Here is a 22,848-nt window from a genome sequence, read left to right as displayed (position 1 = left end):
GCAGGAGAGAGAGGAGTTCCCTTGGTTTATTAGTTATTTAGGAACCTAGAATGTCGATGGCTGAGACCTCTGTGAATGAATTGTGTGTTTTCTTGGATAAGGGCTGTGTGCCCAGTAATGCCTTTGTGGAGTGAAGACTAATCCTTGTCTGAGAGGTGCTTTGAGTATCTTGGGGAACATGTGTGTGGCTGTCTTTGTCTTCATTAGATTACCTAGATGACCACTCTTTTTAGTGACAGTTTCCTCCCCTGTCCTTTGGGAAGAAGGGAAAGACTTCCCATGTGGCCCACATGGGTTAGGCCTCTGTGTTTTTCCTAACGGGCCTCATGCTCTCTTACCAGGAAGAGGAAGAACAGGAGGAAGAAGATGACGATGAAGATGATGACGACACTGATGACCTAGATGAGCTGGACACTGACCAGTTGCTGGAGGCGGAGTTGGAGGAGGATGACAACAACGAGAACGCGGGAGAGGATGGGGACAATGACTTTTCTCCCTCTGACGAGGAGCTCGCAAACCTTCTAGAGGAGGGAGAGGATGGGGAGGATGAAGACTCTGATGCAGACGAGGAAGTGGAACTGATCCTGGGGGACAGTAAGTCTAGGGCCGACCCTGAGGCTGAGCCTTGGCACCCAGGGGAAGGTCCCTTCCCTGCACTCTGCCGGCAAGCGAGCCCCACCAGGTTCTGTGCCCCGTATCTGTAGATTCATCACTGGCCCCTTGAGGAAAAGCAGTTTCACATCTCTGATCCTCTCCTCTTTCACCAGACTGTGTTACTAAAAGGCTGTTACCTCGTCTTTAAAATAGAGGTTGGCAAACTTTCTCTGTAAAGGTTGGACAGCTAAATATTTTTCACTTTGTGGGCCATATGGGGTCTCTTGCAGCTCCTCAGCTTTGCTGTGACAGTGTCAAAGCAGCCAGAGACCAGGTGTAAATTAATGATCGTGGCTGTGTTTTAGAAGTAAAACTTTACTTAGAAAAATGTGTGGTGGGCTTGGTTTGGCCCATGGGCTGTAGTTTGTTGACTCCTGCTTTGAAGGATTAGCCTTAGAATGGAAGGCCAAAGGGTGGTTCTTCCTGAGGGGCGGAGCCAGACTTGGCAGCTGCTTATGGGGTGCTGTGCCTGCTCCTTTCTACAGTTACAAAGTAAAAGCCCTCTTGTGGAGGAGTCTTTTCCTGTGTGCTCTTGCCTAAGCCCTCTTACAGGCCAGGCCACAAATGTTTCTCTTTGGCTTGTTTGGTCTTCCTCGCCCCCTCTAAGTTATGAAGTACAAGCTCCAATTTTTCTAGTAATTTCCCTTTTGGACAGGTTTCTGAAGTCAGGTTTTCTCCTGACTGTGCTAATGAATCCTGAATAAACCAGTTACTAGGTCTAAGAGTCTCTTAGCTCTGCAGTTATATTCTGCCCACTTCAAGAGGATCTGTCCAGCAGCATCACTGTGACGTATGTCACTGTTGACAGACGTCTGCTTGCTGTGGTCCTGGTTCTTGTGCTACCCTGGCTAAATGATGGGGAGTCATCCCTGAGATACCCAGCCATTTTCATGTAGCCAGTCAGGCCAGTATGCTCACAACTATGGCAGGTATGATGCCTAACATGGTAGCCACTAACCACATGTGGCCATTAAAATGTAAATGAAAAATTCATGTCATTTCCTGCCCACATTTGAAGTATTTGGTAGCTGTGTGTGGTTACCATATTGTACAGCACAGATACAGAACATTTACATGAAATTCATTTACAGGGAATTCTGTGTGCCGGCCTAGGCCCAACTTATGCCAGGCCTCTTCATAGTAGCTGCTTGGTTTTTATAATCATTGGTGTCTGGTGGTGGGGGGAGGAATGTGCATGTACATGTGTGTGTGTGGTAGCGGAGGTTGGGTGACAGTACGTATTTAAGCCTATGTATAAAAGATTCTATTTCACAGTGACCCAAATCCATTTTCTTTGGGATAAATCTTAGATGTGCTTCTATCCCTCCAATTAAAGGCAGGATTGTCTTAGGGGAGACATTTTCTTACATAAGTCCTCTTGCCAAAGTTGTATATAGAGGAAGCTCTGTAGGGGCCGTGCCTTCTATGTCGTCATCTGCTGCTTACCAATTTCCATACTTGGAGGTTGAGGTGATTCACTGGAGGAGGACTGGCCTTGTCCCTAGCCATGGTCAGAGAGCCAGGAAAGGGATTAAAGGGCGAGGCACACATGACAGTATCAAGAGTAAAGGGGCAGTTTTTACTGACCTTTTTGTCATCTGTGAATAGGGCCATGTTGGGTACAAGTTCTGTTTCCTTCCAAGTAACAAGGTAGGCCAGGAGGGCTACTGGTGCTGGTACCCTGGTATGAGAGTAGCACCAACTTTTTTTTTTTTAAGCACTAACTTTTTTATTCTTAATTTGAATATAAAGCCACTAAATTTGTATTGGGCCTGTAAAATTACTGCCTCCTTTACTTGTTTAGGAAATTCTTTTAGGCCTTAGAGGTACTGGAAAAACCTTTATTCTGTTAGCAACGAGATAACACTTTATTTTGGTAGGAATATTTATGATGTGAAAATGCCATAATAGTTGACAACTTGAGGACTTTTCAGCTTGGGCTCTAGAACTGAGGTGGTGATGTGGAGGAGGCATGGGTGGCATGTCCTGCATCGCTGTTTTGAGAGAGGCCTCCAGGAGCGTACAGCAGAGCAGGCTGAGGGGCCGTTCTCTGTACCCTTGGTTTGCTGGTATTTTGCTTCAGTAATCATCTAGAGCATTCGCTCTTAACCTTTCTGAGCTTATGGAACCTTTTACGATGTGATGAGAGTCACTGAGACTGTAGAAAAACCACACCCCTGTGCCCCCCCATAACTTTGTGAGGCCCCGATCCCATAGAGACCCAGTGATTGGTTTCAGATGCAGAACCCCAACCCTAGGAAGAGAAAACACCTTGACTGAAGTTTTTTGTGTGTTCTCTGGTCCAGTCAGTTCTCCCTCCCCCAAAAGCCTGTATGTTGTAGAGCAACAGGTTAAACATTGTGGGGATTGATTATTTACATCTAGACTGCCTTTGCCTCAAAGGGCTCAGGAGAGGTCCTGACCAGGGTCTGGGATTGCGTCTCTTCAACACTTGAAGATACAAAAAGGCTGAGGAAAGGAGAGCAGAGGAGCCCTGGGACCACCAAGAGGGAGTCTGTGCCCAGGCCCTTAAGGTTCTCTCAAACACTGCGCCCGACAGTTATCTGTGTAAAGAAGATCGCGTCCCCGCCCTCTCCCAGCTGCACTTACACTCTGTACATGTGATGCAGAGTGGTTAGCACTCTTAGCAGCTGCACAGCTGGTGGCCCGGTCTCAGGCAGGTGGTCTGGCATTGTGAATCCTAGATTGCAGGAGCCCTGGGGGAGTCTCTGGAGGTCTGCCACGGCCGAGGACGCTGTGTTGTGCAGGCCTACCTGTTGGCGGTTCCTTCTGGAGGTCTTGCAGCAAGGAATCTGACCAGGCTGTTCAGCTCAGCTTGTCGGGTGTTTGTTCTCCCCGCTCCTCACCAGTAGTCCGGCTACGCTTGTGCCCTCTTAGACCCAGGAGCAGTTTTTTTCCAGACATCTCTCTTGTTTACGTTCAGGACTTTGTTGTATCACAGCCGTGTGTTTGTTGATTTTCCTTTATCCACTTCCGTTTTCTTCGTAAAGGAAATTGTAGTGAATGACAGAAGGTTTGGGAACATGGGTTGTTCTTGCTTCAGCTTTCCTGAGAGTCGATTGTCAGGTGTCTGGGAAAGGCTGATGGGGAATGCTATGGAGCCACTGGTGTCTCTCTCTGCATGGGAAGTCCACAGCCCGGGGGCTCACAGTCTGTCTGCTCACTTCCCTGGAGACCTTGTTAAAATGGTTTCACAGCTTCCTGAGCTGTAGTCAAAGGGGGCACCAAGGCCTTTCCCTTACCTTCACTCAGCGAATACTAGAGTCCTTAGGAGCTAGGTAACTATGTTTCTCTCCAGTTGGACATGATGTATCTCATTTTGAAGGGTCTTTTGCCTTGTTTCACTCCTCAGTGGATCCTTCCAGAGGTGTTAGTTAATGTGGTCTGTTCACTGCCTGAGAAGGCAGATGGTCCAGTGGAGGTCTCCTCCTGTGCCAGAGACATGGTGCTACCCTTCCAGGATGTTCTAGCTGCTCCCTGCTGGCCTACGGCCTTGAGTTTCTAGGTACTCGTTCTCTGGTATTACCACATGCTGGCCTGTACCTTTTTGGGAACTTGTTCCCTGCTGATTATATTCAGAGGAAAGAATCCTTGGTTGACAGTCTCTACCTTTATGGGGTCTTCTGATAAGAGAGTTGTTGAGTTTAAAAGAAATCTCATTCTTGCTTGGGCTCAGCCTGCCTTTTTAGTGGCCCTGGGTGTGTGTGTGGGGCGGCGGGGGCGGTCAGGCAGGCCTGTGCGCCTGTCCTGGAAGGACATAAGGCCATAGGACTGCAGAGGCTCACTCATTTCTCCCTCAGCCCTGCCCCTTTTGCAGCCATTTAGAAGTTTCAGAGGGGTTTGCCCTGTCCTTTTAGGGCCCCCCAGTCAGGAAGAACCTCTCAAAGGCAGAGAGCATTGCATCCAGGCCCTGTGAAAGGTACAGGAACAGGTCCCAGGGGTGGTCACTGTTGCCAACAAGTATATTCTCCAGAGCCAGCTCCAAGGAGTTAATTGATGTGTTTTCTTCTTTCTGGAAACTGGTAATTAACTTTGCTTAGGTATAAATGTATGTGTATAAAGGTGTATCCTTCCTGAAAGCTTCCTCTAAGTCTGGTGCGTAATCTGGTCTCTCCCTCTTCCCTTTCAGCGGATAGCTCTGACAACTCTGATTTGGAAGATGACATCATCTTATCTCTGAATGAGTGAGGAGCCATCACCGTGTGCAAGACATTCCTGACAGGCGAGAAACTGAGTCAGATGAATTGAGAACACCTTCCTTTCCCTTTCTCCCAGGGCTATCTTTTAAGGAACTGCATGCCCTGCATTCAGAGGATTATGGCTTAGAGAGCCTCACTGGAATCTGAGGGTCCTTCTAAAACAATAACAACCACAAAAAAGACAACAGGGGTTAGGCCCTATTCTGCTTCCCCCTTCTCCTAGGATGGACAGCTCTTTCCTCAAGGGGAAAAAAAACATGTCTCTGGGGTTATTTCACAATATATTTTCTTTGTATAACGTTCTTTACTTAAAGAACAAATAGTTTTTTATAAAATTTAAAAAGAAAAAAAAAAAAACAGGCATTTATAACTGAGGGTATGAACTTATATCCACCAGGTCTCTTGTCCCAGCACCTCATTTTCTATGGAAGAAAATGATGTCTAAAGAACAATATGGAGGCATTTTTACATACGTATTTAAATGAAAAGGAAAATCGTGGTTTCTTAAATTGATAAGGATTAAGAATATTTTATTATAAATATAATATATGATTTTTTAACCTGTTCTGTTGCCTCATATGCTGTCAGGTTAAGTTGTTTTCCTTCTTGCCAGAGGTGGGGAGGAAGGCAGTGCTTATTTGCTGAGTAAATGCCTAGATTCACCCACCTTCATGGTTTGGGGGCAGCAAGGTCATTGTGGATATTGGTTTTGTGGAGTTGAGGGAACTTAGGATATAAGTTCACTCCCTCTATTTTTCTTTGTGATTCAGTTTTTCAAAAAATTTTTTTTCTTCCTTCTCCCCAATGTGGAAATTACAAATCAAAGGCCTTTTTCTTTAATGTAAAGTGTATTTATTTAAAAAAAAATACAAAATAAACTACAAGTCTGTCTTTGTTTGTTTATGGCCTTTCCCTGTTCTCTTTTACCAAAGTGCGGTGGTCCCTTTCCCTGCAACTCTAGCCAGCCAGTAGAGAAGACGCCTTCCGAGAGAGGCAGTCCAGGATGGTGGTGAGACTCATTCTGCCCAAATAAAGCACTCTGGGGAGAAAAGTAGCTTAGTCACAGTGTCTAACCTTGGTCTGTGGCCCTCCCCCCGAGGGAGTATTGGTCTGTGCCCGAGAACCACGCTGGGGTGGTGGAGGCGGTGTTTGGGCATTGCGTGCTGTGGACACATCTCTCTGTCCCAGGTTCTGACTTAAGAAGGCAGCTCTGCAGTACAGATTTGGTGGAGCTGGGAAGTTTCAGAGGAACATGCTGGCAGAGTTAAGGAGCGGCCACCTCTATAGTTAGTTGGGTGACCGTCATTACTGTTTCCTCAAGGGAGAGTTAATAGTGCACCAGAGCTGTTCTTCACTTTTGACATTTTGGGGCAGCAGGGGCGTGGGCAGGCCAGGTGTAAAGATAGGGCTCAGGCCTCCAAAATCAGCCTGTGGTTGGTGGAACTGGGGTACTGCCAGGGAAAGTGCCACATGCTCTGACCTTTTCACTTAACCCACCTCACCCTGCTTTCCTCCCACAATAAATAGGAAACCACAGTTTCTTCCTTTGAGTTGCCCCAATAATAGCTTCTCGGTTTCTACTATGTAGGTATCAGATAGCTAGAGACTTTTCTCCCTTTGCCGAGAGAAGAGGGGACAAATGTGGTTGTGAAGTAAACAAGACAAGATGGCTAAAACTCACCAGGGGCTGGGAAAGCCCTGCTGGGCTTTGGAGCACCATCCAGTTGATCACACACACTGAGGCGGGCCTGTGTCACACGTACCTCTTGGTCCTTTAGAGAGCAGAGCTCTCAGCCCTTACGTTGCTTCATGCCTCACACCTAACCAGCGGAGTAGCCTTGACTGCTGGTGCTGGATGCATCAAGAGGAAACAGGTTAAAAGTCAACGAAAACACCCTTCTAGTCACGAACTCTGCTGAGCCGCTGGCCATCTCCCTCAACTCTGCCGGCAGCTCTTGGGAGGGCCTGCAGGTCTCAGGGGTGGAGATGGGGACCTCCGACAGGGAAGCAGAGTTGTGGTTGACTTGACAACACGCCCTGAGAGGCTAAGGAGACATCAGCCCTCTTTCTTACTATACCAGGGCTTAAGATATGAGTCACTTAGAAGAAACACGTACAATACTAGCAAACCAACAGTGAGGCAAAATTTGCCTCAGATTGTTTTGTTTTTTGTTTTGCCTTTAAGCGACACCTCAAACACGACCCGAACCCCCAGGTGGAGGCTCTGGACACCTGCAGTTAAGTTGTTCTCTCTCTGGGACAGTCTGAAATCAATCGGTGCCTTGACCACCTGACCTGCGAGGTCTGAGAGTTCACAGAACCTGCTTTGTCTTAAGAGCCAGAGGAAGGAAGTGCTTGAGAAGAGGGTCAAAGAAGAGGCGCGGGAGGAGAGTCACAGCGGGTGGGCTCTGGTTCTTTTGGGGGCTATCCCTGAAGAGTAGACAAAGCAAGGGTTGAAATGTCTTCTCTAACCAGATTTCCTAGCAGGTTTACATCTGGGAATGCTGCTGGGTGGTGCACGATTCTGGGTTCTGCGCACCCACTCCACGAAGAACAGCCCAGAGAAATTTTGAACTTCATGGGGCAAGGCAACTCTGGCCTGTGTGTGACCCAGGCATTTCTCGAACTGCAGGGAGCCCTGCATTGTGCCTTCAAGACACCCCTACCTCATTTGATCTGAACAAGTAAGGCCCACTCCTGCTTCCGGCAGTACGAGCTACCCTGGAATGGCGGAGCTGTGGTCAGCTGAGTCCCTCACAGACGTGCTCAGACACCTGGCAGTTGTGGCCACAGCTCAAGTACAAACAGGCAAATAAACACACTTAACACTTCCTTTGTTCATGTTTTCTGTTGTGAACGTGCTTGTTCTCATGAGCACGCGCTGTGGCCCGGTGAGCAGTATCTCCCCAGGCACCTTCCCCTGTTCATTTTAAATCTCCGAGGTCTCAAAAAGCCACCTCTTTCCCTGCGGAGGCAAGTATCCTCCAGGCAGTCCACACTGAGCTTCCTCCTCTACCTCAAAGCATCCCAGCTGTCACCTGTGTTCCCTTGCATGGGCTGGGGTTGTGGCCAGGAGGGTGGCGTGGCCACCAGAACCTGGAGATCCTGGCCAGTTGGCTCATTTCTCTTACTGAGGCTGCTGTTGTCCCTCAGCTCTTTTGGGACCTCCAGACTGCCACACACACACTGAAGAGTATATCTGGCCTGTGTTCTCTGGTGACAACTGCTGTGTGACTGGGTTCCCTCCCCAGGCCCCGATGGTGCTGGCTTCATTTGCCCTCTGATCTCACTAGAGACCAGGGAGGACAACATTTTACTCTTTCAAGCCATCTTTCCCTCCCAGCCGGAGGATGCCTGCACATCCCTCCCCAGCTGGGCTTGAATGGCTCTGACTAGCATTGCCCCAGCGCCTTGGCACCTGTGACTTCATTTCCCCACAGAAGCACCTTTCTCCCAGGGGTCCCACCTCAGCAGCAGGGCAGGAGGCCACGGCACACGCTCACCTCACACCTGGGAAACAGGTACGTCAGTTAAGAGCATCTTCCTACTCTACTGTGCTCCCTTGCAGTGTTGCAAAAATTCTTCAGGGGTTCAGTGTCCTTCCCCCAAAAAGCTCTAGTGACTGGGCAGAGCCCCCCACCCACTGATACATTAGCCCCCAAACAAGGAAGAACCAGAATTTACAAACGCTGGGTACATTTCAAGAATGAACCAAAAGAAGCTCCTTCCCACCACCCTCCATTCTGGCATTTGGCTTCCGGTGTCCCTGGGAGTCTGAGGCAGCAGCTCTGCCTCCAGCCGGGTGCTCCCGGGCTGCCACAACAGCCACATTAAGGCTGAATAAGAGCGGGAGCCTGCATCGATCTGGGACCCCGAGACCCTGTGGCATCCATACCGTACTTGTCTTCCCCATGACAAGACCACACAACTGCTAAAGACTACCTGCTTGCAAAAGGCCTCAAGATTAGGCGTGTTGTCCAACAGTTACAGCTCAAGCAGATGAACGCACACGTTCAGGGCAGGAAAACGAAAACTCCGAAACCACCAAAGCTGCTGGCTATGGAGCTTAGGCTCAGGGCTCTGCTCAGGCAGGCAAGGGAGGGTCCAGAGGCAAACTGAACTTGCTGTCAGCCAAGGCTAAAAACAAACGTGAACGTAGTCCTGACTGGGCCCAAAGAGCTGAGAGACTGAGAGCCACCAACACGGCAGGATTCTGAGCTATACCCGGGCTGGGAAGTTGACAGTGCATTTGCATGCGTGTAGTGGGGAAGTCTTCCATTTACTGAGGAAAAATTTGATTAAACCAGGAGAACAGGATTAAAAATCCATCCTCTGACAAAGGCTTTACTGACAACTTTCCATACAGTTAGTCAAAAAATAAAAAAATACAGAACACAGCAGACAGTATCTCGTACACTAGAAATCAACGTGACAGGAGTCCCTTTTCTCATTGCTGTTAAAACAAAAGACAAAAAACAAAAACAAAACACAACCCTAAAATCTAAGAACTTAGTTTTGGTGGGGGGTCGGGACTCTGGTCCCCCATTAAATGAATCAAAATAACCCAGCAGAGAATTCAAACCAAGGGGGTAGGATGTGGGGAGGAGGTGGTGGTCAGATTTTAAAATAACTGCTTTTGTGACACAAATGCGGAGCTGGAAACAGGCTCGGGCTAGGCGGTGTCTCTTACTATAACTATCACCATGTGTTCTTCCTCTAGCTTGCCCAATGTCCTCAGTGCGGACTGGAGGTACTGCTGTGAAAAGTCGCAGGGCGGGAAGGCATAGAGCATGCCCGTGCTGTCTCTGCCCTTGGACCCACCCACCGGCAGGCTGATCACCCCCGCCGCCTGCTTCTGTTTCAAGTAGGAGACCAGGTTCCTGAGAAGCCGCCTCTGTAGGCCTGGCTCCACCGCGGGCATCCCCTCAGTGCCAGGCCCGCTGGGGGTCGCCTGGGTGGCTAGGAGCACCGCATAGCCATTGGGGCTCCCCTGCTTGATCCGCCGCGTGACCTCGTCGAGCTTGGGCTGGTCCAGTCGCAGACGCTGGGCGATCTTCAGCTGGGTCAGCTTGCTCCCGGAAGTGTGGTCTTTGAGGAGGCCTGTGATAACCCCCTGGTCCCCCTCTAGGATGTGCATAGATGTTGGGAAGCAGCTGTTTTTCAACACTAGGAGCCCATTCCAACCCAGCTGCAGCGTCTGGGCATACTCGGAAAGATTCTTGAGCTTTTTGGTCTCGTGTTTTGGCTCTTCCAGAGGCTTGGGCTCAGCCTCAGCGGTCCGATGATTGCGCTCGCTCTCTCGTGTCTTCTTCCCGTGGGAAGAGTCGGGAGCCTCATGGTGGTGGTGGTGGCTCCGCTCCTCAGCCCCATGTCTGCTGTTGCTGAGGGAGTTGCTGCTGGACTCCTTGGGCCCGTCACTGGAGTGGTTCTCCTTACGGCTTCGCTCAGGAGTGCGGTCAGAGCCCCGGTCCACCTGCTGCCCACCACCCTTGGTCCTGCTCCGTTCCTCGTAAGGGGAGTGAGTTGTCCTCCCGCGCTCACTGGAAAGGCTCCTCCGCTTCCGCCTCTCCTCCCAGGGCTTGGGCAGGCCCCGGTCCCCATCTCCCCAGCGCTCCCCACTCCGGCTGCGCACGGACCGGCTGTAGCCCTCCAGGCTGTTTCGGCGGTCAGAGCTTTTACTAGGGCTGGTCCAGTCCCCTTCCAAAAAGGTCCGGTCTCGGTCTGAGTACAGGAGGTGTGGGGGGGTCCTATCCCGCACCCGTAGGTCTGCATCCAGGTTTCGGTGCCGAGTATACCCGTCGGGGAGCAGCTCATAATGCACAGGGAGGGGTGAGGGCTGGTACTGCTGGGGATACCGAGTCTCCTCTGCTTTGGCAAAATCCACGCGCAGCCTCCGGTCTGGACCACCCAAGGGAAAGCCCCTCATTTTTGCACAGGCGGCCTGAGCTGCATCCAAGCTCTCGTACTGGATGTAGGCAAAGCTATCTCCCTTGACGTGATCAATGGTCCGAATGCTCCCAAAGCGGTCAAACTCCCGGGCCAGAGCGGCCAGTGAGGTGTTAGGTCCCAGGCCGCCCACCCAGAGGCGAGTGGTGGGGTTGGCCTTGCCGTAGCCTATCTTAATGGGGTTTCGACCAATCACCCGGCCCGACATGGCCACCTTAGCCCTGTGGGCCATGTCTAGGTTCTGGAACTTGAGGAAGGCATACGCACCACCCTGGCCACGGGCAGGCCTCTTGATGACCACCTCCTCAATGATGCCGTACTTCTCAAAGGCCCGCCGCAACTCCACCTCAGATACGCTGTGGTCCAGGTTCCCGATGAACAGGTTTCGCGTGGCCCGCTGGTCGTCCTCGGGCATCAGGTCCTCCTCGCACACGGCGGGGTAGCCGTAGGGGCGTCCGCGGTCGTCGTACAGCCCGTAGTAGTCCAGGGCCCGCTCCCGGGATAGCCCCACCGCGGCGGCCGCGGCAGCATCCAGGGCAAAGGCTGCCGCGGCGTGGCGGGCGCGGGGCTCCCGCAGCGGCGGGGCGGCTACTGGGGACAGCGAGCGCTGCTTGTACTGGTAGCCGCCATGCAAGGGAAGGTAGCCGAGCGGGTCCGCGGGCGCGGGCGGCCCCGGGGGCGGCGTGGAGGCGGCAGCGCTGCTACTGCTGCTTCGCCGGCTGCTCCCGCCGCCGCCGCCGCCGCCGCCGCCGCCGCGCAGGTACACGGGCTCCACCTTGAGCGGCCGGTCGTAGAGCAGCAGCTGGCGGGCCAGGGCGTGCTGGCGGGCCTCGCGTGCGTCCTGCGGGTGCCGGAAGTTCACGTAGGCCACGCGGCCCAGCTCTGGCGTGTGCGACAGGCGCAGGCTGATCTCGCCGAAGCGCTTGAACTGGTGGAAGAGCCGGTCCTCGAGGTGCTCGGCGGGCAGCGCGGGGCTCAGGCTGCTGATGAGCAGCGTCTTGTACTCGGGCGCGGCCGCCGACGAGCCGGGACCCGCGGGCTCGGCCCCGGGCGGCGGCGGAGGTGGTGGCAGCGGAGACGCGCGGGGTGAAGCACCTGAAGCGCCTGGGTCCCCGGAGGCCTTGCCGCCGCGTCCCCCGCCGCCGGCGCCCGAGCCCGAGGAGCGGCCGCTGCTCGCACGGTGATTTGCGTCCCCGGCGCCGCGGCCGTCGCGATGCCCACCCCCGCCGCCCCCGCTACCGCGGGGTTTGTCACGGGCCCGCGCTGGAACGGGATGCTTGGCGCCGCCCGAGGCCTTGTGCGCCGCCCGCCGCCCGCCCGCCTCCGCCTCCCGTTCGCGCTCCCGCGGCCGCTTGGCCGACGATGACGAGCCGCGCCCGCTCGGGCTCGAGTCTCGCTCGCTCTGCCTCTTCATGGCGCCGGCGCGGCGGGCGGGCGGGCGGCCCGCAGGCCCCTCACAGCGGCGGCGGCGGCGGCCGAGGAGGCAGCGCCCCCGGCGCCGCCATCTTGGACAAAAGGACTCGGCGCGGCGGTGGCAGCGGGGCGGGGCGGGAGCGGCGCCCAGGGGCTGGGCATCGCGTTATCAGGCTGCGCCGGACTACCACGTGACTCCGCAGCGGGCGGGGCGAGAGCCGCGCCGGGCGTATGTCATCTGAATGCGCCGCCCCCGTGTCACGTGATCTCGGGGCGGGCAGGCGAGAGCCGCCCGACAGTGAGCTCTGACGCCACCGCGCGGCCAAGGGGCCGGGCTACGCGGAGATCGGGGACCTCGCGAGAGCACTGTGCCCGACCCCAGCGGGCTGCAGGCCCTAGGCCTCCCGCTTCCGGCTCGGGGGTCCGCGTTGCGTGGGATGGCAGTGGCAGCGTCTGTGGGCACCGGGCTCCCTGGTCTGGTCTTGACCCAGCGCGGTCTCTTTACGTGGCATCTCCCCAATCCCCACCACAGCATCTCCCGACTGTGGTCCGGGATCGACAGGCCCGAGAACCTAAGCACGCTGCTCCCTAGGCCCCTTCTAGGACCCACGCCCCACAAAGCAGACATCCTCCGCGTTCTGGTAGCACCTGCAGCGGTCCCCAGAGAGGCCGCGACGACCATGGGCTATGAATGCAAAAGGCGAGGCCCGTTTGGGTTCAGGCAGAGAGAAACCCGAGCCAACAACCTACCTGCCCGTTTACTGAGTGGGAATAGGCTCCCTGGCGCCACGGGGTCCACCCTCTGCTGCGGCCTCCCGAGCAGATAGTGGGCTGCAAGGGCAGGGCCACGGAGCCAAGGGCGAAGAGAAGGCAAACCCAGTAGTTAACCACAGCTTGCCACGCTTACCTCTTGCTGACTAGTGCCCTTCTATCCACCTCCGGGGCCAGGACTTCTCCAGAGGTGAGGTGCGGGGAGAATCCTGCCCAGGTGCCCAAGCCCCCTTGGGAAGGTTTCATTCTCCAGAGAGCTGCTGGACGCATCGCAAAAACTGACTCAGCTTCTGCAAGGAAACCGTGGGGGTGGGGAAGAGCCTACCAGTTCCTTCTCTCACAATCAATAAATAAAGCACCTCCTGGAGCAGCTGAGGCAGGTGCAAGGGGAAAGCTCTTATAAGAAACACCTGTTAACAAAGAAAAACCTGTAACGTTGCCTGATCTGAACTCCACTTCCAGAATGAGTTAACCCTTGGTAGATCACCTTAGGGGTCAGCCCTGCAGCGGTAGTGGTTGGTTTTCCCTGTGCCTGTGTTCAATGTGGCCTGTAGGCCACGGCCATTCACCTCCTAAGACTTCGGTCTTCAGCTGTGGATTTTCCCAGCACTTGTTCAGGGCTCAGGACACTGCACTTTGTCAGATCTTAATAGCCCACCTAATTCCCCCAAACAAGGAGGTCTTGGCCTGAGAAGTAGCTCAACCTTCTTGCTTCCCTCCTAGAAACAAGGTATTGAAGATGTGCTGGCTGTTAGTGGATGCCACAGCAGGTGGTAACAAGGCCTATGGAGGCAAACTGAATTTAGCAGCATAAACGATGTGCTCTGAAGTCTTCCTTGGAAAGCACTGCTTTAGTCCTTCCCTTCAGGTGGTCTCGGCAGGCCCAGGAAGCAGAGGGGTCTCCACCAAGTCACAGCTCATGCTGACAACTGGGCTTCCCAAAGCCAACCCCGGAGAGGAACTGAAAAACCAGACTCGGGACGAGAGACTTCATCGGTTGGACTTATCTTGGGTAAACAGGGCAAAAGGCAGCCTCTCACTGACTTTGTATAAACCAACCCCTGCAAATCTTACAAAACCCCAATTAGGCATCAGAAGCTTGGGACTGACACCAGGCCACAAACTCAGATGACCAAGTAGATGGCCAGATCTGGACAGTGGTTGGTGGAGGTAGCCAGGCCAAGAGCATGTTTAGAAATGTGATGGTACTGAACACTGGCAGTTACTGAGGTCATCCTCCCAGAAGGCCACACTAAATCAACCCTCCATCCTGCTCAGGCACAGCCCTGATAAATCCCCTCCCTCGTACACCAGATCCAACCCCCCCACCCCGTGCCCTGCAAGACGCTGCACAGCCTCCGGCTCCTCTCCTGTGACTTCCACTTGAAGTCTCCTCAGGGTGGCGCATCAGGCGCAGCCACGTCCTGGGCTCGCCTCCATTCCTGCACCAGCCCCCCTCCCCCCACGCCTCAGCCCGTGTCCTGCCCTGGCATCTCCAGCCCTGGTCACCGAGGGACAGATGTGAAGATATCAGTTCTTTGTGAACTGGAAAGCATAAACTGGTGGGATCTTCATTAGGGTTGAAATACAGCTAGAAATTTTCTTCCTTTAATAAAAAATTCCCAGACACACTTTAAAGTCCTAGAGTAAACCAGCAACAGAACAAAGTGAATCCCCCCCAAGGGGGGCGCTGGAGAGCCAGCATCATCAGGAAAGCTCCAGGCTTCACACCTGACATTGTCAGGAGCCCGCCTAAAAAATAAATTACAAAAAGGCTGTGGGGAGGAGGCAGGTGAGCTGCTTTCCCCTCAGGTGCAGCAGGGGTCCGGCAGACTACAAGTCAGTCCGTGAACTGGCTGCCTTGGGAGCATATTTAGGCATCAGTTCATTAATCTTCCGGATGTAGTCGGACTTCTCTGCACAGCCTTTGCACGTCTCCCCCCAGTCGTCGAGGATCTTCTTGAGCTCTTTCACTCGGAGCTTCTTCAGGTCCACTGTGCTCAGGTCGATCTGCTTGTCTGGAGGAGAGAGCAGGGAGAGCTGGTGGGAGTGGCCACAGACCCCCTCCCCCGCCCCCAGTCCCAGGATGGGTCACCCCTGCACAGCGTCCCCAACCCTTAAAACAAGCAGTCCTACTGGTCGGAGGGGGACAGACATTTCCAGACACCTGCAGTGCGTGTCAGTGCTCACCGCCCCGACCTGTGGGAACTGGGCCCAGGCCCCTTCACCAGAAGGCCGGTCTCACCCTGGCGGCGTCCACCCAGACATGCAGTGCTGCCCGGCCCGGGACGGAGGCCATGTGGTTCTTACAGGACAAACCTCACAGGAGAAATGAGGTTCCCACTCCCCCAGGTGCCCTGACAACTAGTCACTCACTGTAGAGTGACAGCTCCAGGGTGACAGAACAGACAGATCTCCTAGCTCCAATTTCCCAACACAGACCCTGGTCAGGAGCTTACTCCCCGTGGCCACTCGTGAGCACAGAGAGGCCAGGAGCCAACCGCACCTGTCCCAGGTCCCTCTCGGGAGACTAGGCATCCTTGACACAAGTGGGCAAACACGGGCCCTTGGACACTCGAGTCACAATAAAATATGTCGGTGTTGTTTAAATTTTATAGACAAAGACAACTATTTCTGGTCCTGACCTGGAGGACCTGGCCTGCTTTTCTCCTCTGTTCGATAAAAAGGATGCCGCAAGCGCCTGGACCGGCCTGCCTGTCTGCTGAAGGCATTTATTTCCCTTCAAAATAAGAAAGATCGCTGGGCCTTCAGCAGGACGAGCCTATTAAACCCAAGTCAGGCCACATCCCTTCTCCGCTCAAAAACCCATGTTCCCAGGGGCTGGGTGGTTCAGTTGGTTAAGCGTCTGACTCTTGATTTTGGCTCAGGTCATGATCTCAGGGTCGTGGGACTGAGCCCCGCATCGGGCTCTGTGCTCAGTGGGGCACCTGCTCGACATTCTCCCTCTGCCCCCGACACTCTTCCTCTAAAATAAATAAATCTTAAAAAAAAAAAATCTCTCTGCGGTCCCTCCACAAACCAAAACCAAAACCGAACCATGTTCCCAACTTCACTCAGACTGAAGACCTGACGCCAAATCTTCACCAACCTGCAGGGCCCTCTGTGACCCGTGCACCCATCATCCCCGGCCTATCCCCTCTGCCTGCAGTGCTCCCATTAGCTCCGCTTGGCCCATCTTCTACCGCCTTCAAAGTCTGCTGAATGCCACCTCCTCCGTGAGGCCTCTTCTGCCAGATCCGTACCCCCCCGACCCCGCACTCGGCACCACCGGCCCTGCTACCGAACGCACTCGCCGTGGCTCTCGTTTCTCCCCCGCCTCCCCCAGCTAGCATGCCTGAGGGCAGAGGCTCCGTGGTGGGTCAGTAAGGCCTGGCCACACTCACCATACTTCAGCTCACAGATCTGGCTGTCCTTCTTCTTGAGCTTCTCACAGACCTTCTCCACAGGGATGTGGTGGGCCAGGGGCTTGGACACCTCGTTGATGATTTTAGTGGCAGCGTCCTCTGTGGCCCCGATGTAGTAGCACTGCAGCGAGAGAGGACAATGGTCTTCAGGCGGTTCCACTCGAGAGCCTTCTCCTCCGCAACACACTGACAGCTCAAAACCTCTCCCTCTGGCAGGGCCTCCTGTTCCCACGCCCTGCCTGTACGGGCAGTCAGATTCGGTCAGTCTAAACCCCGGGCTCTTATTACATGCTCGGTCCCAGAGCTGACTGCCTCCAAATAAGTTTACGAGTTACCAGGATTCAGACCTTTAAACAGAGACAAACAAACCAGCGACTGCCAGGGAAATTAAAGCTACAAAGTCCTCATTTCATTAGGGCTCTTGTCCTCAATTCGGCCCTAGCCCATCCTGTGCCCACTTTGTTGTCTTCTTATGTCCTTGCACATGGCCGCCTCTGCGCTCACAATGGCTGGTCCCTCTGCCTGGGATGCTCTTCCCCGCCCCCTCCCCCCCCAAACAATGATGACTCTTCCTCAGAGAGATTCTTGACTATTCTGCCTAAATCAGCGCCCACCCTCTCTGCCAGAGCACCATGGTCATTTTCTCCAGGACACTCATCCCATGGCATCATTTGCCTGACTTATTTCTCCCCACTGATCCTCCCAGTGCCCAGCACACAGTAGTTGCTTAATCAATACTAACATGAGAAAAAAACATCCTAACTGCAGGATGCATGAAAGCACTCGCGTCCCACACCAGCATACTGACACAACAGTGCACCTCCTGAACGCAAGTGGGCAGGGCCAGCCACGGAGGGGAACAGACTACTCACCAGCCGATTCTCTTTGCCTCTTGCTTCCTGGCAGAATTTTATAAGTTCTTTTTCAATAGAGGATGGTGAAAATGTGACATCTCTGTCTTTGAGGTCCTGATAAAATCTTCCCAGATAAGAGATACAGACTGGAAAAGAGAGGAAAAGGAGATGCTCAGCAATCACCAAGTTGCACCCCAGTCCACCAGGAAGGAACTCCGTCAGCAATTTTAATAGGAGACACGGAGGTGAGTTTTTCCATCACCGGGGTTTCTCGGGTACCCACAGGCCGAACCCAGCTCCAGGTTGCTGGGGTCCCCTGTACACCCAAGGGCACGCGAGGAACGAGCATCACCCAATGACCCACACACAGCTCCTCCCTGCTCCTTCCACAAAGTTTAAGCCGAGACTGAACACGTGTCCTTGAGATGGACTCACTGTGACCTCATAAGAGGCCAAACCGGAGAGAGAAGACAAAAACGATCCAAATGCTTCTCATTTCCAAATACAACACCGAACCCCGAGGTGCGGCTTCGCAAGCCCACTGGACCCGGCGCGGTGCTCACAGCCGGCCCTAGGGGCTCCCGACCTGAGCCAGGGAGAGCCTCTGCCCAGAGGTGGGAAAGGACAAAAACTCCGCCGTTATCTCAATGTCAAGACAAGTTTTCTGTACGATCTAGTCCCAACTTTTTCTTGTCGGACCAGTTTCCTAGCCGGCGTCTGCCCCTCCTCGGGCGGACCCCGCTGGGACCGGCCGCCGCCCCCTCCTGTTCCAGCCTCGGCCTCTCGGCGGATCGGTGTTCAGCGCCGCCGCCAGGCCGGCCTTGGCGAGCGGACCCCGGCCCCGCCGCACCTTCGCAGTCGCCCGGCCGCAGGGTCCGGCCGCCCGGCAGCACGCTCAGAGCCAGCGCCACCGCCAGCCCGTGCGTGGCCCACATCCTCCACCGCCGCCTCCGCCGCCGCCGCCGCCGCCGCCCGACTGAACCGCGCCTGCGATGCGGCGCTTCCTCCAGGTCCCGGCCGCGCGCCGTAGTTCCTCATTGGCGGGCTGCCCCCGCGCCCTCCCACACGCCGCGCTCCTATTGGTCCACGCGCCTCGGAGCCCAGACGGTCAGCTCCACGCTGCCCTTCCCTATTGGCTGGTAGCGTCGCCCGCCCTTGGTCCTAGACAGTTGTCGGCCGCTGATTGAACCAGGGCGTCCGGCAGGAAGCGGCCGCGGGGGTGGCGGAAGCGGTCTGGGCCGCCATCTTGAGTAGGGGCAGCGGCGGTGCCTGAAGCCGGAAGCTTCGCACATGAGTGGGGTTCGGCCGCAGTCTCGCGCGTGCTGAATTATCCCGAGTACCCCTTGCTGTGGGCCCCACGCCGGCCCGAAAAACCCCGCGGACTTCCCCTCCCGGGGTCCCGACTCGTGGCGCAGGCCAGCGGCCCTGGAGTCAGCCGCGGCCCAAAGGGCAGGCTCCGGGGAAGTTTCTTTCCTTTTCATTTTTTCAAACGATCCCGTGGGTGGGGGACCTCGGCTTTGGGGAGCGCCCGCGAAGCCTGATGACCAGGTCCGAAGGTCCGCATTAGGCGGGAGGCCGCCTTGTTCGGGCTGACTGGACACCGGCCGGGGTGGACAGACGCTGGGCTGGAGGACTTCCCATAGAAAGCCCCCCCCCCCCCTCCGAGCTGCTGTCCTAGGCCCCAGGGAAGCGCCTGGCCCGGTTAGGCGCTGTGGCTGTGCGATCCGAGCCGGCCCGCCTCGTTGGGGAGCTAAAGGGCAGGCCCGCCGCCTCCGGCGGGGACGCTCCGGGGACCCCTGGCTGCCGGGGGCGCCTCCTGAGTAGGGAGGGGCGTGCCAGTCTGCAGACAGGCACTGGAGGGGGTTTCCTCTTTGGCTGCCCTCCTTTCAGGTGCTACCTGTGTCAAGGCAGGACGTTGGAAAGGCTGGCTCTGTGCTCCGGGCAGAGAGATTCCTATGGGGCTAAAGGGCTTGGAGCCCAGCTACAAGGGTTGGAGAGGGGCACTTGGGCTGCTCCCATTCAGTGAATTCAGTGGGTCAGTATCAGGTATTCATCTTTAATTCACATCACAGCAGTCAAGGGAGTGGGGAAGGGGGGAAAAATCAAGTGGCAGATATTTACATCTAAAATTCACATTACTTGTTGGATTTAGAACATGCTACCACAATATATACAGTAAAATACCTCTTGGGACACTAGTACAAATTTTTTTTTCTTTTAACTTTGCTTTCTGGTACAGGTAAGATCATTTTTAAATCACTTTTTTAAACATAAATACACAAAAGAAATGGTTAGAAGTCTTATTTTAAATAAGCACAGAATGCCAGAGGTTAAAAACACATTTATAGGGCTGAATACCAATTGGACATCACACTCTATACATTTTTTGCTCAAATTCCTGTACAAATACACAGCATTCAAATAAGTATTTACAAATAAGCTTGAAAGAATGAAAATCAGTATTTGACAATCTTTTCAGAGGATTCTCATTTCTGGCCTCCCACTTCCCCTCAGACTGGCGTTCTCCAACAAAAGGGATTTGGATTATGTCCTTTTCATCCAGTTAGGGAAAATGGAAAGGGAAAAAACAAACCTAGCTCACCTTGCCTAAAAAGGCAAGGCCAAACCAACCCACACTCCCCTCCCTACCATCCTGTGCCACCAGATGGAGAAGGTCGATGTTCTTATGTGATGACTGCCTGGTCCAGGGATTGATAATTCAGAAATGCCCTAAAATCTAAAGATGCCCTCCTTACCTAAGACTCATACCCAGAACTAGCCCCCGACCCTCTAACACTTGTGAACACCAGATGCTCCAGGCCTGCTCTCTGAGGTTGGGGCTGCCATGACTGACCCATTCTGCCTGGAGCCATCCTTACAGTATCAGGACCCACACTGGTGAGAAGCACCCCCCAGATGCCCTGAGGGTAATGCGGCCCTCCATCTTTCCCAGTAGGCTACGTGCTGGCATTCCTGTTCAGTAGGCTGGCGTTTGTGTACACGAGAAGAACACCCTGACTGGCCTTGTCTGTTTGGAGAGAGGGACTGTAGGGGAGAGGATGGGGTCCAGGGCCTGGGGCCTGGCCGCGGGGTGTGGCCAGCAGAAGAGAACCACGGGAGCACACACCTGCTCAACAAGGAGAAGGCCGCCTTGTGACCCTCAAAGTTGTGAACTCAGGCAAATGAAAGAAAGATATTTTGTCTGTAGACTATTTGTAAGTAACTTAGAAGCACCCTGGTAAAATACTATTACCACCCCACCCTATCCCCCCAATAATAAACCAAGAGGAAAATCAGTGCCCTGACCTGAAAGAGTTTCCTGTAAAGACACCACTGCGCTCTGCCCAACAGACTGGGGAGGCTGGAGAAACTGGCCTCCTGCCCGCCCCGAACCCTGAGTGGTGGTCCCTGTGGGCCTGGAGCGGGGCGGGGGGGGGGCGGAGCTGGGGGGTAAGGGGGGACGACGACGGCACTTGGCCACTTGGGAGAGGATAATTCAACCTGCATGGCTCTCTGCTTCCAAAAGGAGGAGCTCCCTCCTACCCTCTTTACCCAGGACCTTGCTGAACTTGACCACGAGTCCTCAGGGCTGGAAGCCTGGCTGGGCAGCCAGCCCCACTGCTCAGAGGTAGTGCTGAAAATCCCTGATTCAGGAGCTGGATGACAGGCATTCTGGCCACTTCTGAAAGCTCAGAGGATTTCCGGCCCCTGCCACACCCCAGCCTCACTCCTATGCCAGCTCTTCTCAACACTTGGCCTCCTGGGCCCCGGGGGAGGAAGGTGGCCATGGCCTCTGGCTCCACACCCCCACTCAAACCCCAGAGGGCAGGAGATAACCTTTGCAGATCCATTCGCCAGGGGGGCTCCTGCAGGGCATGAGGTGTGTTGAGAGAGTGGAAGGGAGCAAATGGTCAGAAATAAAAGTGATGGAGGGAAAAATCCAAGGTAGAGTGGGAGGCAGGGCTGACCCACGGAAGCCTGGCAGTGTGACCTGGGCGTGCCGTTAGGCTAGGTCGCATGCCTGAGCTGGCAGGTTGGCCCAAGCAGCCCCTCAGGTGCACACTCCTGGACGGAAGAGTGGGTGGGTGGGTAGGCTTTTGTGCAAAACGGCTTGTAGCTCCCTTGTCCACCTGTGACGTGTAGTCCACGTGGTCCTTGCAAATCCCTGAATACAACCATGAGCTCTTCTGTCCATGCAGCAGCGGAAGAAGTCCCTAGTGCAATTTCCATTCTTCTGTGCCTCTCTGCCCTGCAGGGAGGGCCTGGGCTCTGACGCCCGGGCCCTGCAAAGCTGCAAAGCAATTCTGTCTGTGCAATATCTCCGTATAGCTCCACGTGGTCTGGAACTGCAGGAGGAAGAAAGCATCTACTGCACAAAGGAAAGAAAGGAAAACCCATAGAAATGGAAACGTAGAAAATGAACTAAAAAGAGAAGCCACAACCCTTCATGCTGCTGTGGCCTCTGTACATGGCAACACACGAGTTCACGGCAGTAGAACGTAGACTCGGGGTGGCTCTCTCCTCAGTGCCGGGCCTCTCCGGCTCCCTGGGGTGGGGGAGACTTGCTTTTCGGACCTGGAGTGGCTGGGCAAGCTGTCACGGCGGGCGGCGTCCCGGCCGCCTCCCTGCCCCTCACTGCTCCCCTCGGCCGTGCTCCCAGGCCAGGCGGGCCTGCTCTTCCTTGGCGCTCCCGGGAGGCAGCGAGGCCTTGCGGTGCAGGCCCCGAGGCCTGTCGGCATCTTCACGTAGCAGCACGCCCTCCTCGTGCTCCAGGGCCGGCAGGCGGCTGTGGTAGGGCTTGGGCGGCAGCGCAGGCGGGTCCATGGGGTCCTGAGGGATGACGCACCCCGGGGCTGAGTGGCTTCGGCATGGCTGGGCCTTGATGGAGTCCAGGACGGCGGACTCGGAGAGGCTGTAGTGGACAGGGAGGTAGGGTGGCTCGAGATCTTCATCGGCGTTCCAGGCCTGGCTGGGCATGGAGTCCATGGTGTCGGTTCGGGGTGGGGCCTCCGAGGAGTGCCCAAAGTTACTCTCGCTCAGGGAGGACACGCCGCTGCTGGCACTGCCCGACAGTGTGGAGTTGCTGCCGTCCAGACCCGACTGGGGGCTCGTGGGGGAGGCCGGGATAGGGTGGAGAGGAGACTGCACGGCAAAGGGAGCGCACGTCAGAACCCCCGCCGCGGACAGGCGGACGGCTCTCCGTGTGAAGACCGGGCCGGGCACCCAACCCACCCAACCGTCTCTTCGGCGGCCGCCTCCCAGCCCCGCCCCCCCCCTCCCCGGGCCCCCTAGCAAGCCAGTGAAGCCCCAGAATCAGCTGCATTTCTGTGGGCAAAAACATGGCCCTGCCCTGGCCGCTAGGCATTTGCACCCCGTGGCTCTGGGTGCTGGGTCAGCAGGCCAGTGGGGAGAGCAGAAAGAACCCCAGGGACCATGGCCAGGTGAATGGACTCTGCTGCTAAAATCTGTGACTGAGTTCGTCTTTTCCAATGTGCAGAAAAATGAGTGAGTTTTCACAAGGCTTTGCTGCCTCCTGCCTCTTGCTTTTGACTGGATTCTAGTTTA

At 55.0% G+C, this 22,848-nt stretch overlaps 4 protein-coding genes across 11 annotated transcripts in view; 1 reads left to right on the top strand and 3 right to left on the bottom strand.

The window, feature by feature from the left end:
* DCAF1 (DDB1 and CUL4 associated factor 1) overlaps window positions 1-5,775 on the top strand; it is a 73,555-nt gene extending 67,780 nt beyond the window's left edge. For both annotated transcript variants that reach the window (XM_073901299.1, XM_025884761.2), the window contains exons 23-24: window positions 342-594; window positions 4,805-5,775. In XM_073901299.1, coding sequence (XP_073757400.1) covers window positions 342-594; window positions 4,805-4,863 — 312 coding nt within the window. In that variant the 3' untranslated portion in view covers window positions 4,864-5,775. The remainder of the gene's footprint in view (window positions 1-341; window positions 595-4,804) is intronic.
* Window positions 5,776-9,191: 3,416 nt separating this feature from the next.
* Window positions 9,192-12,334, bottom strand: RBM15B (RNA binding motif protein 15B). The gene has a single exon (XM_025884762.2). The coding sequence runs from the start codon at window positions 12,232-12,234 to the stop codon at window positions 9,547-9,549; it is 2,688 nt and encodes an 895-aa protein (XP_025740547.2). The 5' UTR covers window positions 12,235-12,334; the 3' UTR covers window positions 9,192-9,546.
* Window positions 12,335-14,578: 2,244 nt separating this feature from the next.
* MANF (mesencephalic astrocyte derived neurotrophic factor) lies at window positions 14,579-18,290 on the bottom strand. The gene is made up of 4 exons (XM_025885348.2): window positions 18,134-18,290; window positions 17,302-17,429; window positions 16,409-16,550; window positions 14,579-15,022 (listed from the first exon to the last, which is right to left on the bottom strand). Exons 1-4 carry the CDS (start codon window positions 18,216-18,218, stop codon window positions 14,838-14,840), a joined length of 540 nt encoding a protein of 179 aa, XP_025741133.1. The 5' UTR covers window positions 18,219-18,290; the 3' UTR covers window positions 14,579-14,837.
* Window positions 18,291-19,423: 1,133 nt separating this feature from the next.
* Window positions 19,424-22,848, bottom strand: part of DOCK3 (dedicator of cytokinesis 3) — a 525,427-nt gene continuing 522,002 nt past the window's right edge. For all 7 annotated transcript variants that reach the window (XM_025885347.2, XM_073901288.1, XM_073901292.1 and 4 more), the window contains one exon: window positions 19,424-22,425. In XM_025885347.2, coding sequence (XP_025741132.1) covers window positions 21,916-22,425 — 510 coding nt within the window. In that variant the 3' untranslated portion in view covers window positions 19,424-21,915. The remainder of the gene's footprint in view (window positions 22,426-22,848) is intronic.

The sequence above is a fragment of the Callorhinus ursinus genome, unplaced genomic scaffold, assembly GCF_003265705.2.
Source record: "Callorhinus ursinus isolate GAN/ISIS: 27379988/994484 unplaced genomic scaffold, GSC_fseal_2.0 scaffold15, whole genome shotgun sequence".
NCBI lineage: Eukaryota > Metazoa > Chordata > Mammalia > Carnivora > Otariidae > Callorhinus > Callorhinus ursinus.
This window is presented reverse-complemented; position numbering and strand designations above follow the sequence as displayed.